The sequence below is a fragment of the Fukomys damarensis genome, unplaced genomic scaffold (assembly GCF_012274545.1).
Source record: "Fukomys damarensis isolate Sample0158 unplaced genomic scaffold, DMR_v1.0_HiC HiC_scaffold_24, whole genome shotgun sequence".
Classification (NCBI taxonomy): Eukaryota; Metazoa; Chordata; class Mammalia; order Rodentia; family Bathyergidae; genus Fukomys; species Fukomys damarensis.
Window position 1 is genome coordinate 46,041,435 of NW_022900936.1, and position 13,338 is coordinate 46,054,772.

A 13,338-nucleotide genomic window follows, 5' to 3' on the forward strand; every position below is an offset into this window, starting at 1 on the left:
TTTTTTTTTTTTTTTTTTTTTTGAGACAGAGTCTCACTATGTAGTTGAGACTACCTGGAAATCACTGTGTAGCCCAGGCTGGTCTTGAACTCACAGCGATTCTCTTGCCTCAGCCTCCCAAATGCTGGGATTAATAATTTACTATTTGTGTATCAGTGAAACTTATCTCACAAGAAATAGGAATACTCTATTATAAAAAGGCAAACATTATAAAAATAAAATTCTACCTATATAATATATACAATTTAACATGGAAATACTCCTAGCATATAAAATTAAATAGATCCGCTGGGTGTGGTGGGGCACGCCTGTAATCCCAGCACTCAGGAGGCTGAGGCAGGAGGATTGCTCTGAGTTCGAGACCAGCCTGGCCTACATACTGAGTTCCAGGTCAGTCTCAACTACATAGGAAGACCCTATCTCAAAAAAACCAAAAGAACAAAAAAATTAAATTAAATTAAATAGGTGACAAAAAAAAACCTATAAACAAAAGAATATTAAACATTCCCAATATAATATGATGATAAAACTAAACACCACAAGGCAAACTTAACATACTATCAAAGAAATAGTTCACCTGGGGTTTGAGTCACAACTTGCATTATTTTATAAGTTAATGTTAAATAACTAGCATTAGATACAATTATCTATAGGAGAGTAACTATACTGAGTTTAAATAAAAGTTCAGCAGTTAAGTTTATTACAAATACTCTGTCTACAAGTTTACCTTCTAAGATTAAAAAAAATGGTTTATTTATATACTTTTCCCATGATGCAGATCTAAAATTCTGTGACTTTGAGTTAACAGTCAGTCCCTCTATATCACTTCACAGATTCAATCACAAGCAGACAGTATTCTATGTAGCTCTGTCTACAATGTTTGCGTGTGCTCTGAATATGTAGATATTTTTTCTTTCCATTATTCATTCAGTAAACAATACAGTACAACAAATATTTACATAGCACTTCCATTATATTACGTATTATAAGTAATTGAGGGATAATTTAAAGTATATAGGAGGATGTACATAGATTATATGCAAATAACTAAATCATTTCATATAAAGGACTGAAACACCCAGAGATGTTACTGTTTTCCAGGGGCTAGATGGGGAGTGTTTTGAAACCACTGATCCTCTATAGATATGAAGGGAAGACTATACACTTAAGGGCACAAATCTAAAAGCTTGTTGTTCAAATATTCCTAAAGCCTGGCATGGTCGCACATGCCTGTAATACCAGCACTTAGGAGGCTGAGGCAGGAGGACTGCTGTGAGTTGCAGGCCAGTTTGGGCTACATAGAGAGACTCTGTCTCAAAAACAAAACAAAACAAGCCAGGTGTGGTGGCACACACCCATAATCCTAGCACTCAGGAGGCTGAGGCAGGAGATTCACTTTGAGTTCAAGACCAGCCTGGGCTACATAGTGAGTTCCAGGTCAGTCCCAACTACATAGTGAGACCCTGTCTCAAAAAACCAAAAAATAAAAAATAAAATAAAAAATTTTAAAGAACAAAAATATTCCTACTCTAGCTAGGAAAGCAGTGGAATGTGAGGCCTAAAGGTTGTCTTGACAGTATCTGAGTAGTCCACTTATATAAATGTATTTTTAATCTGTAATGAAAGATAATTATTTCTAATAAAAGTATACTTTTCAAAATATGTTTTTCATTATACGATGATAGTACTTAGTGACTTAAGTGCAAGTTTTTCCTTTATTCAGTCACAGTTATTATCTACAGACTGCACTCCTAAGAGTTTCAGCTGCTTCTTATATACATGAAAGTAACTTAGTCTAGTTCTTTTTAACTTTTTTCTTCTATTATAAAGGCTACTAAAAATATCTTTAAGTAGCTGTGTTTGAAATGAAGTGCACTTTATTTTTTTTAATTTTCCCATAGTATAATTAGAAGAAGGTTTCTTCTTATGAAAAACAAAATCACTCAGAAAGTTTTGTATTTCAACTTGTGCTGAGCTGTCAACAGGCCAAGAGATCTTTGAAGGGGTTAGTGTCACAAACAGCTAATGCAGTAAGTTCTTCTTGTACAAATTCAGTAAAATATTTTTAAACCTTGAAAGAGATGAAAAAGGAGAAAGTTTATCAAACCCTTTAGCCCATATATAAGGGGGCTTACAAAGAATGTTCAGAAGTGTGTGATGTATTTACCTTAATATTTTCTAGATTATATGTGCATCCTAAAATTGAAGTAAATTTTCATGAATAGAAAATGTATTTCATAGTAGAGTAGTAGGAAACATTAAAAAATCTAGTTGGCAGAACCAATATTTAAGAAAACAACACTTAAAATAACTAAAATAGCAAAACTTTAGAGCTACAACTGTAGATCCCACAGAAGTAACCCTCAAATTTAACTTTTAGTATTGGTACTGAAGTACATTAATAGTAGATTTAGCCATTTACTTTGTATTGCTAAATAACCTCTCTTTATTTTCCTATATGCTTTCAAAGTAAGATGAATTTTATAACTTAAAAGTATTATAAAATCAGTAGGCAAAAGTTCAAATCCAAACAGTTTTCTAAGATCACAAACCTTTAGGCTGAGTATCAGATAGTTTAAGAGAAATGTCATCATCTCTTCGCTTTTCTTTAGTGCGTAAAGCCTGCTTTGAAGATGTGTTATCTACTGTCTTACTTGGTTGTGAATCCCTGCAAAACAGAATTGTATTATACTCATTTCTAATAAAGCCCCCCCAGAAAAACAACTGGTACACACTCAAAATAAAATTCTAGCAGGTTACAAATACATTCCCAAATGGAAGAGAATATAATCTGGGCAGTGAAAAAAAAAAAGGAATTCAGATTTAAGACGTTCTCATCTCTATTCTCCCTTGTAGTTCCTCATATGCTTCAGAGGAAAAAGGATATCCATATTACACGACCATACATGCAAAATAAGCACAAAAGTACTGTAGATGAGTATTATTTTCTTGGGGGGTGGTTTGAAACAAAGTCTCACTATGTAATTCAAGCTGGCCTGAAACTTGCAGTGATCCTCCTGTGTCAGCCTCCTGAATGCTGGGCTTACAGTAGTGCAACAGCAGACCCAGCTAAATCAGTGTTAAATAACAAGTCAAAGAATATTTAAAAGTAAAATTCCAAGACCATAAATATCCTGATAATCAAAACTATGAGTAATGAAACCATTATGAGACAAAGCTAACTGTTAATATATTTCAAGCATCGTTAACACATAAAATGGTTCTGGAGCACTGCGTTGTAGATGACTATGGCCAGGCCTAACTCGCCTCCTCTAGCGGATGAGGCAGGGCCAGGCATGGAACGAGGAACACATCTTGTTTGCTTCCTCCCACAGACCAGGCTGGGCCCCAATGGAAGAACAAGCAACAAGCGAGGACAAGAGAGCACGCATGCGTGGTGGAGCAAGGCCTGGCTGAGAAGAGGGCTATCTTCCTTTCGGCCCATTCGCCAGAGAAACAGGCGATGTCCTACAGACCTTAACTCCGGTTTCAGACTAGCCCCTTTACCTCCCCCTGCACTTCCTTACCTTTGCCACTGTAAATAAACGGGCCGCTATTTGCTTGGTGGTCTTTTCCTCCCATCAGGAATTAGAGGCCCATGTGGCACCACCTATACCTTATTATATCACTTTGTCTTTCTTAATCTCTCACCATCGTTTCTCACTCTGTGAACCCTTCAGCCACACAGGCCGTGGCAAAATGAAGAGTACAAAATAAAGTTTGGAGTGTGACAATAAATTTTACCTACATAGGAAATCATTTAAAATCCAAGGGATAAATATTTAAAATATAAGGTAGAATAAAAAACAAGTTTTGGTATGATAGACACATTATTTCTAATAAAAATACTAGGCATACCATCATGTATGAGTGTATAGATATGAAATAAAATTTAAAACTTGAGCTAGATTTAAACCCCATTGGATAGTGCATAGCCCTAATGGGGGAGGAACAGACACTGTAAGCACTCAACTTTCTACATTTCTTTTAAAAATAATGACAAATCTGATATCAATAAGGAAATACTATATATTAGTTAAATTTGAGTGATACATGTGATATTATTCTCTGCATTCATGTACACATTTAAAATAGTTTATAATTTCAAAAATATAAGGTAACTGAACTAAATGAAACAAGGCCTACAAAGATCAGTACCAATTTTTTTAAGAGAAATGATTGGGAATATAGAAAAATAAGTTATAAATTTTAAAACTACATTATCCAATTACTATCAATGTAGTATCAGATTAAAAAGAGTAGTAAATGTAATGTAAATGTAAATGTAATGCTGTTACATTTCTTATCCTTTTACTTTGGGGCAATTTTCCTTAGTTTTAGATCTGAAATTAAAAAATCAAATATTCAAAATCATAAGACTTAGCAAACAAATTATAAAAAGGCATCAAGTCAATCCACTCCTCAAGGCTCAAGAATCAACTTTGAATGAGAAAAGCATCTAAACAAGAGTACTGTATACCACAGCATTTTCTTTACTGAAGATGAAAGCCTAAAGATCAATTTATTTTTCTCCCCAGTGAAATTTTTACAAGTTCTATAAATATAGAATGTGTTCTTCAATGATGAAAAGATTAATTGTTCAGATACTCATGGTTCTCCTAAGAAAATACTTCTTTTTCTAACACAATACACACTTTAAAAAATAACTTAACTTTGTAAATAGGGGAAGGTGGAGGGAATAAAGGGAGGACAGGGGGTATAGGGTAAAAGAACCAAGATACAGCAGGTAAAGGTACAAGATCCCAATGATGAATGTAACTGTACTGTATACCTAAAAAGTACCAATAAACTTAATGAAAAAAAAAAAGATAATTTCACCCATAAGATACATTATGAAGTATGTGGCTATAGAAAACAAAGATGTTTCCTGACCAAGTGCTAACCAATAACAAAAATGAATAATCAATTATTTTCAAAACATAATATTAGATAATTCAAATGTATGCATGCTGAAGGCAAATACAACTCTAATATAATTCCAGTCAAATTATCAAAAAGATTTGTGTAGAATCTGACAATCTCATTCTAAAATGCACATGATAGAGGTCACACATATTTAAAGACAGATCCTGGGCCAGGCAAGGATCTGAGTTCAATCCCTGATTCCAAAAATAAACAAATAAAGACAGACTGATCCTAGTATATATTTAAAGACAGCAATGTTGAAACACTATTAGCTTCTATCCTTTGGTAACAAAAGAAAATGAATAAACTGGGGGAAAAAAAAAAACATCCCTGAATAAGAGATACTATAAATACGCACATCAATCGATTATTAAGTTACCAAATAAATGTAACAAAAGTTGAAAAACATATTGCAATGCAAAAAACTTTATTAATTTTAAAAGGTGTTCTATGTACCTATAGGCATCTATAGATAAGAATAATATACTGCATGCTTAAAAAGCTAGAACAGTAATTTTGAAAGTCTTCACCATAAAGACATGATAAGTGTATGAGGATATAAATACATTTAATCTGTTGTAAACATTATGTAATGTATACGTGTATTGAACATTACATAGTATCCCGTTAATACGTACAACTTTTACGTTCTCATGTATCAGTTAAAAACTAAATTAATATTAAAAATTTTTAAAGGACCAAGCAAATATGTATCTGAAAGTTATAAAAATACACAATAAATAATGTAGTACTAGGATAAAGACAGATGTATAGACCAAGTGAATCAACAACAGAACCTAGTAATAAACTCTCAAACACAAGGTAAAAAAGAGCTTTGACAAGGTTGCTAAAATAACTCAATATGGAAATAATTCTCTTTTCAGCAAAGGGTACCGGGAACACAGAAGAGTCACATGCAAAATAAAGACAGGGGGCATCAAATTCTTTTGTATTATACTATATATAAAAATTAATTTAAAAATAGATGAGCTAAATACAAGGCATACAACTGTAAAACTGTTACAAGAAAATACATAGGGAAAAATCTTTATGATATTGGATTTGGCAATAATTTCTTGAGTATGACAACAGTTAAAAAAAGAAAAAAGATATGATACATTTCATTAAAACTAAAATCTTTTGTGCATCCAAGATATACCAAGAGAGCAAAAAAACAAACCACAGAAAACATTTGCAAATCATTTATCTCAAAAGGGATTAATATTAAGAATAAATAGTATAAAGAGCCCTTAAACTGAGCAACAGCAACAGCAAAGTAACACAATTCACAAAAAAAGGCAAAGTTCTAGGCACAGTGGCACATGCTTGCAATCCCAGCACTCTGGAGGCTGAGGCAGGAGAATCACTACAAATTCAACTCCAGGCTGATTTACATAGCAAGACCCCCCAAAATTTGTAAAAGTAGGCAAAGACTTTGAATATACATAAATGGCCAGCCACATAAAAAGATATCCAATATCATTAATTATTAGTGAGATGCAAACCAGAACAATTACATGTAAATTAGAATGAGAGCGAGGAGGCATTAACAAATGTTGGCAATAATATGTAAAAACTGGAGCCTTGTACACTGTGGTGGAAATGTAAAAACAGGACAGCCATTGTGGAATTATATTGGATCCCAAAATAGATAATCACAAAATTATCATATAAAAAATTAAATATATAATTACCAGCTAGTCTACTCCTTGGCATAGAATTGAAATAGTCATGAACAAATTCTTCCATGCTATGTTTTCTTTTTCTTGTTTGTTTTTGTTTTGTTTTTTGAGTCAGGGTCTCTCTTTGTAGTTCAGGCCGGCCCTGAGCTCACTATGTAGCCCAGGCTGGCCTTGAACCCGTAGCAATTCTCCTGCCTCAGCTTTCTGAGTGTTGGGATTATAGGCAGGAGCCACCACACCCGGCTATGCACACTATGTTTTCATATAGCACTCTTCCCTATATCCAAAAGGTAAAAACAGTCCTAAGGTCCACCAACAGATAACAGAAAAGCAAAATGTGGGTACCACTGGGCCAGAAGAAGGAATAAGCTGACACATGTACGGACAAACTTTGAAGACATTATGCTAAGCAAACCCAATCAGATACTAAAGGACAAATATTGTATGATTCCATTTAGAGGAGGTGACTGAAATAGGTATTCATAAAGACAGATTAGAAGTTACCAGAGGCTTGAGAAAGAGGACATTGGGGAGTTATTTTTTATAGAGAGCTTCTGTCTGACATTAAAAAGGTGTGATGACAGTTACACAACAATAAACATAAACATTAAGAATATTATGCTATACAAAACAAGCCAGTAACTAAAAAATACAAATATTATTTCATTCACATGAGGTACTTAGAATAGTCAAATTCCCAAAGTAAAATGGTAGTTGTCAGGGCCTGGAATGAGGGAAAAAAATGGAAGATGTTTAATGAAAGTTTTGAAAAAGGATTCTGGTGGCACTGACAATGTACTTAATGCCACTGAATTTTTCACTAAAAAGGTTAAAATGCCAAACTTTGGATCACGTATATTTTACAACATAAAAACACAAAGAAGTATGAAAATTTACAGTAAGTGAAGGATATGGAAGCACTGGTCTTACTAGTTTCATACTATAACATACTATAAAATAATATCAACAAGCATAGACCAGTATATGACACATGGGTGGGAGGTGATATAGAAGAATTTGATAGATGATACACAATGGAAACATTAGAAAACTGAAAGCCTTTAAAGTAAATTGTAGCAGGATAACTGAGTGGCACTAGAGAGAAAATTACATCTAATACTATTAAGTAAAACAACCTGCTAATGAATAAAAGTTAAGCTGTAAGATTTTTCTTTAAACAAAATTCTAGAAGCAAAACACTGTATTTTTGCTTCTGTAGAAGAATAATTTCATAAGAACTAAAATAAACATATTACAGAGAAAAATATGGTCTGGTTAAACTGTATACATGGGGACTTCAGTTGCTTATTTGGTATGAAAGGAGCTTAAAAGTTGTCACTCCACACAGACAACAAGCAAAAAGCTGAACAAACTACATTTTCTTCTTGCATGTGATACAGAAGTAAGGACACAGGACAAATGACAGCCTCCAAAACTGGAAAAACCATCAGGTAGATACAGAGAATCAACACTTTCCAAAGCAGAAACTTTCCTAGGAACTGCTGCCAGATGGAAAACTAACTGATGCATTGCTGAAGGTTCAGTGTGGGCAGGTCTCAGAGTTAAATACTCCAGAGGACCCTGTCAGAATGCAAATTTTATCTCTGGAAGATCAATTAAGCTCTTTTATTTTTTAACCCACTTTATAGAGTAATTATCAGAGAGAGAAAAAAATCTCGTTCAACATAGGAGGCTTGACATTTTTAAATAAACCAGAGCATTCTGGAGTTTTGTTTTTGTTTTTTGGTACCAGGGATTGAACTCGGGACCTTGCGCTTGCGAGGAAGGCAGTGCAACCACTGAGCTAAATCCCCGGCCTTCTGTTCTTCATCTTTTTAAGAGTTAAATAATTCTATATTAGGATTGCAAAAAACAAAGTAAACATACACATACACACAGAGTCATTTATTTTCATGTTAAGACAATACATTTTGATAACCAGAATGCTTGGATTAAATTATCTTATAGGAAAGATAGATGTTCAAAGCACTCAAAGTGCTAAGTAAGCATGCATGCATGTAAACTGAGTAAAACATGAATCCTGATTATTTTGTCATTTTGGTCTGGTCCAAAAGAAGCCTATTTTAAGAGCATGACAAAACATAACAAGACTGTACTGATGATATCAGGTTCTGAACTCAGGAGATTTTTACACACAGAAATAATGTATGTATCACTGAATGCTCTAAAAGGGTCATCATCACTAGCCCAGTCATTTATCAATGTGAATTCTTACAAGAATCTCATCCTTAAAGGAGGTCCACAGTATCTGCCTTAAGCCTTACTACAAAATAAAAAGAAATAAGGTGATAAAATGGTAAAATACAAATAAGTGACATCTAAAAAAAAAATCTTAAAATCCAGGAAATATATTCTGTGATAAAGCTAATGAAAAACCTCAAAGTGAGTAAAATTCTTTATTGCTAATAAATGACTGCATATCTAAAATAGAAAATACAATAGCCTAGAGAAAAGATCATGTCAATATTTTGGAAATAACCTACATACATGCTGACATAAGAAAAAAAAAGTACAACACAAAAATATGTTGAGAGTTATTTACAGATTTAAAAGTAGTTCCCATCTTTTCAACAAAAGCAGTAGCACACCAAGTGCACCAAATTATCACAATCATCTTTCCAGAGAGAAAAATATTAATGCAGGCTACGCGATTTCTCAAAAGATTCACCATTATATCTATAATTTGTAGCGCACCCCAGCACTTGACATTTTGAGCATCAAATTTCTAAAAACTCAACTTTCTTACAAACATCGATATCAGTACAAAGCAGTATGCATACAGCATTGCACAATGATGAATTATGAAAACTCTGTCACCAATTACTTTCCAATAGAAAATAAGAATCAATCAGAAATGAGGTAGCCTGAAGTAGTAGCAATACTTAGTGTCACAAATGATGAATTGCCCCAAAGTGGATCAGCTCTAGTAGCCTCATCAAAGAAGAAAATATATACTAAACACCAAAGATACTCCATTCAATCTTCTTTTCCAAGCTGAGACTATTAAAACCTAAAGAAACTTTTGCAGAAAACCAGTAATTTACAAAGTGGAAAAGAAACTGAAAGGTGAGAAAGCTGGTACAAAGAATGCTGATAACCAGTTTGGTGTCAGTATCCATATTTCATCAACAGTTGGTAGAGGTTTCAGGTCCTGAGTCAGGTGGCTCTGAGACAGGGATGACAAACAGGCATCATAGAGGAGAAACAACACAGCGAGCACAAAGTAGCAAAGGCAACAAGAGGGAGAAAGCATTCTGTTCTTAACAAGGACAGCTCTCAAGAGAACTTATTTTATCCAGGTCTGGTGGTGCACATCTGTGATCCTAACACTTGGGAAATGGAGGCAGGCAGATAACCAGACAGCCTGGGCTACATAGTGAGTTCAAGATCAGCCTAAATACATAGCAAGAGACTGTTTCAAAATTCCAAACTGAAGCAGGAAGGCAGGGAGTGGCTAAATTGGTCGGAGGAGTAATTAAGCATGACCAGATCCCAGGACACACATGCCAAATAATTCCCAAAGCCTGGTATATGGACTTCTCTTGGGTTCCTGCCATGTGTGATGAGAATATAGGCCAGAGCTGCCTTGAAGTGCCTTCCTTTGTGACTTTCTTCACAGTAGCCTGCCCTGTGGCGAGGGTGTGCTTTTATTTTGGTTTGCGTTTTTTCTCTTTTACTCAGCAAAAGCTTACCCTGCAGTTTCTCTCTTACTTTTACTTATAATTTTTCAAATAAACTTTGCCATCATTTTGACTTGTTTTGCTAAATTCTTTGTACAAGATGGAAAGAACCTGGAAACCAAGACTCCAGTATATAAGAACCCGATAAAACACTATTTTAACAGAACTTAAAATAAGAACTTCTTTCACTGAATATTCAGCTTAGGAAAAGGCAAGTATTCAAATTGGCTCCTTCTAGTATTCCACATGAAGTATACAGATGCGCCTTAACCTGGCTACAGCTAACCTGAGTGGCAACCACTACCACAGTCCCTGAGTAAATACAGTCAGTTTTTTCTGCAGTTTCCCAGTCTACTATAAACAGAAAAAAGAATTAGAGTAGTATATTGAGCTTTACAGCCGAACTTTGCCACCAAAAATGTATTTAGCTTTAGATATATCCACAAAAGTGGATGTCACTTTTTTCAAGATGCTTTATACAGTGTCTCTCCTTCTGACCCAAATCACAAGGATTCACCTGGTCTTCTTGTTGCCAAGTCCATGTTTCTCTCAGTAATTCCCTAATAAATCTCACTCTGTGAAATCCTGCCTCTTTGCTTCTTCCTTGGCCTCACAGCACCCCCAGTTCTCAAAATCCTTGGCCTGAGCTGTGCCAGAACAGGCAAGGAAATACAGAACTCCAGAATGATCCAGCCTTCCACGTGGAAGGGGGAAATACCTAACTCCAGCTCACTCTAAGCATGCTGTGTATCTAAGGGAAGAGAGACTAAGGTGGTTACAAAGCACTTGTAAAGTTAACAGGACACAAGAAAAGTCTCATTAAAAGAAGAGGTGGAAGGGGCCAGGGATTTAGCTCAGTGGTGCCACCGCCTGCCTCTCAAGCACAAGATCTTGAGTTCAATCCCCAGCACCAAAAAAGAAAAAAGATTTGGAGGGATCAGGGAGTGATGAAGGGGAAGGGGACAAAAAAATAAGAAAGTATATGATAAATGTACTGCAATCATGTGCTAATAAAAAAATAAAAATAAAAGACTGAGACTTGATCATAGGCCTGAGATGCTCTCCAATGCCACTCCCTTTTAAAACCAAACTACTAAAACCTACTTGCATCAACTGCTTTATCTAGTATATATATCCAATCTCCCCCCTCCCAAATTATAAGATACATCAAAAAACAGTTTGAAGACAGAACAACTGTTGAAACTAGATTCAGATGTGTCAGGGATGTTGCTGTTATAAGACTGGGACTTTAAAACAATTAATATGCTAAGAGACTTAATGGGTAAAATAGATAAATGTAAGAATTAATGGGCAATGTAAGCAGAAAGATGAAAGTCCATGAAAGCATCAAAAAGAAACAGATCGGACCGGGGATTTAGCTCAGCGGTTCAGTGGCCTGCCTTGCAAGCACAAAGACCCGAGTTCAATCCCCCGTACCAAAAAAAATAAAAGAAACAGATCAAAATATTATAACAGAAATAAACAATGCCTTTAATGGGCTTATTATGGACTACACAGAAAAAACAAACAAACAAAAAAAAAAAACCACCAAGCTTGAGTATACATCAAAGCGGAAAGGTCCTAAGCAGAAGGAGGGGAAAAAAGATTGGCAAAATATGTATATATATATATATATCAACAAACTTTGGCACAACTACAAAGGACATATTTAAGGCATAATGGTATTACCAGAAAGAGAAGAGAAACAAAATACTTGAAACAATAATGACCAAGAATTTCCTCAAATTAATTTCTGACACCAAACCATAGATCATGAAGTTCAGAGAACACCAAACAGGATAAATGCCCTCCAAAATGACATTTAAGTGTATCATATTAAACTGTAGAAAATCAAAGATTAAAAATTTTTTAAATTCTAAAGCTGGAGGTTTAGTTCAGTGGGAGAGTTCTTGCCTAACATGCAAAGGACCCCTGGTTCAATCACAGCATGCCCCCTGCAAAATAACTTCATAGACACAAGATAAAATTACATCTGACTTGTCAGAAATCATGCAAACAAGAAAACAGTGGAGTAAAATCTTTAAAGTATTGAGAGGGGTGAGGAAAGCTCAGCAACCAAGAATTCTTCTTCAAAACCAAAGAAGAAAACTCACCTAAAAATAAAAAAAATTCTGCAACCATTGTCCTTTGCAAAAAATGTTAAAAAGTGCTTCAGAAAGAAGGCAAATTTTAAAGGGAATAAACTCAGATATATATAATAGCAAGGAGATGAAAATAAATAGCTATGTTTTTCCTATTACTGTACTGTAAATACCAATATTAGAAAAGAAACACATAGGAACAATCACCTAAGTTTCAACCTTATGCCAAAACTCACAAGAACAGAGCAGGGCATGGTGGCGCATGCCTGTAATCCCAGCACTCGGGAGGCTGAGGCATCGCTGTGAGTTCAAGACCAGCCTGGGCTACATAGTGAGTTCCAGGTTAGTTTCAACTACACAGTGAGACCCTGTCTCAAAAACCAAAAAAAAAAAAAAAAAAAAAAAAAAAAAAGAATAAAAGAAAAGCCACAATAAGGTATAACTTCATTATCATCAGGACAGCTATCATCAAATGACTAAAACTCAAGAAAAAAATAGTAGTGATACATGGAGAAAACAGAAACCTTGTACATTGCTGGTGGGAATATAAAGTGTTTCATCCTCCATTAAAAATACTATAAAATGTGAGATAATGAAAAGATGAAAATAAAGTAGCTGTAGATGGGGAGGGAAGGAGGGGTGAAGGGAGGGCAGGGACAAGGGGAAAAAATGAGAATCAAGACTTGTCATGTAGAGGTACAAGATCCCAACAATTAATGTAACTGTACTGTGTCCCTAAAATGTACCAATAAACTCAATTAAAGCTGAAAAAATACTATAGCATTTCTTCAAAAATATTAAAAATAGAAATGTCGGGGCCCCGATCCACCGCGGGAAGGAGAACCACGCCTGCTCCCGACCCAGCCGTCATCACTCAAGTGCCGGGAGGTAGGCCGGCCTGATCCACTGGGAGAAAGAGAACCACGC

At 35.0% G+C, this 13,338-nt stretch overlaps 1 protein-coding gene across 7 annotated transcripts in view; it reads right to left on the reverse strand.

Annotated features, from left to right (window-relative positions):
- The window catches only part of Senp7 (SUMO specific peptidase 7), a 163,832-nt gene that overhangs the window by 56,056 nt on the left and 94,438 nt on the right, over nt 1-13,338 (reverse strand). For 6 of the 7 annotated variants that reach the window (XM_033768182.1, XM_010614766.3, XM_010614749.3 and 3 more), the window contains one exon: nt 2,553-2,668. In XM_033768182.1, coding sequence (XP_033624073.1) covers nt 2,553-2,668 — 116 coding nt within the window. Of the gene's footprint in view, nt 1-2,544; nt 2,669-13,338 lie in introns of those variants that run through there. The other variant, XM_033768185.1, reaches the window with a different exon arrangement.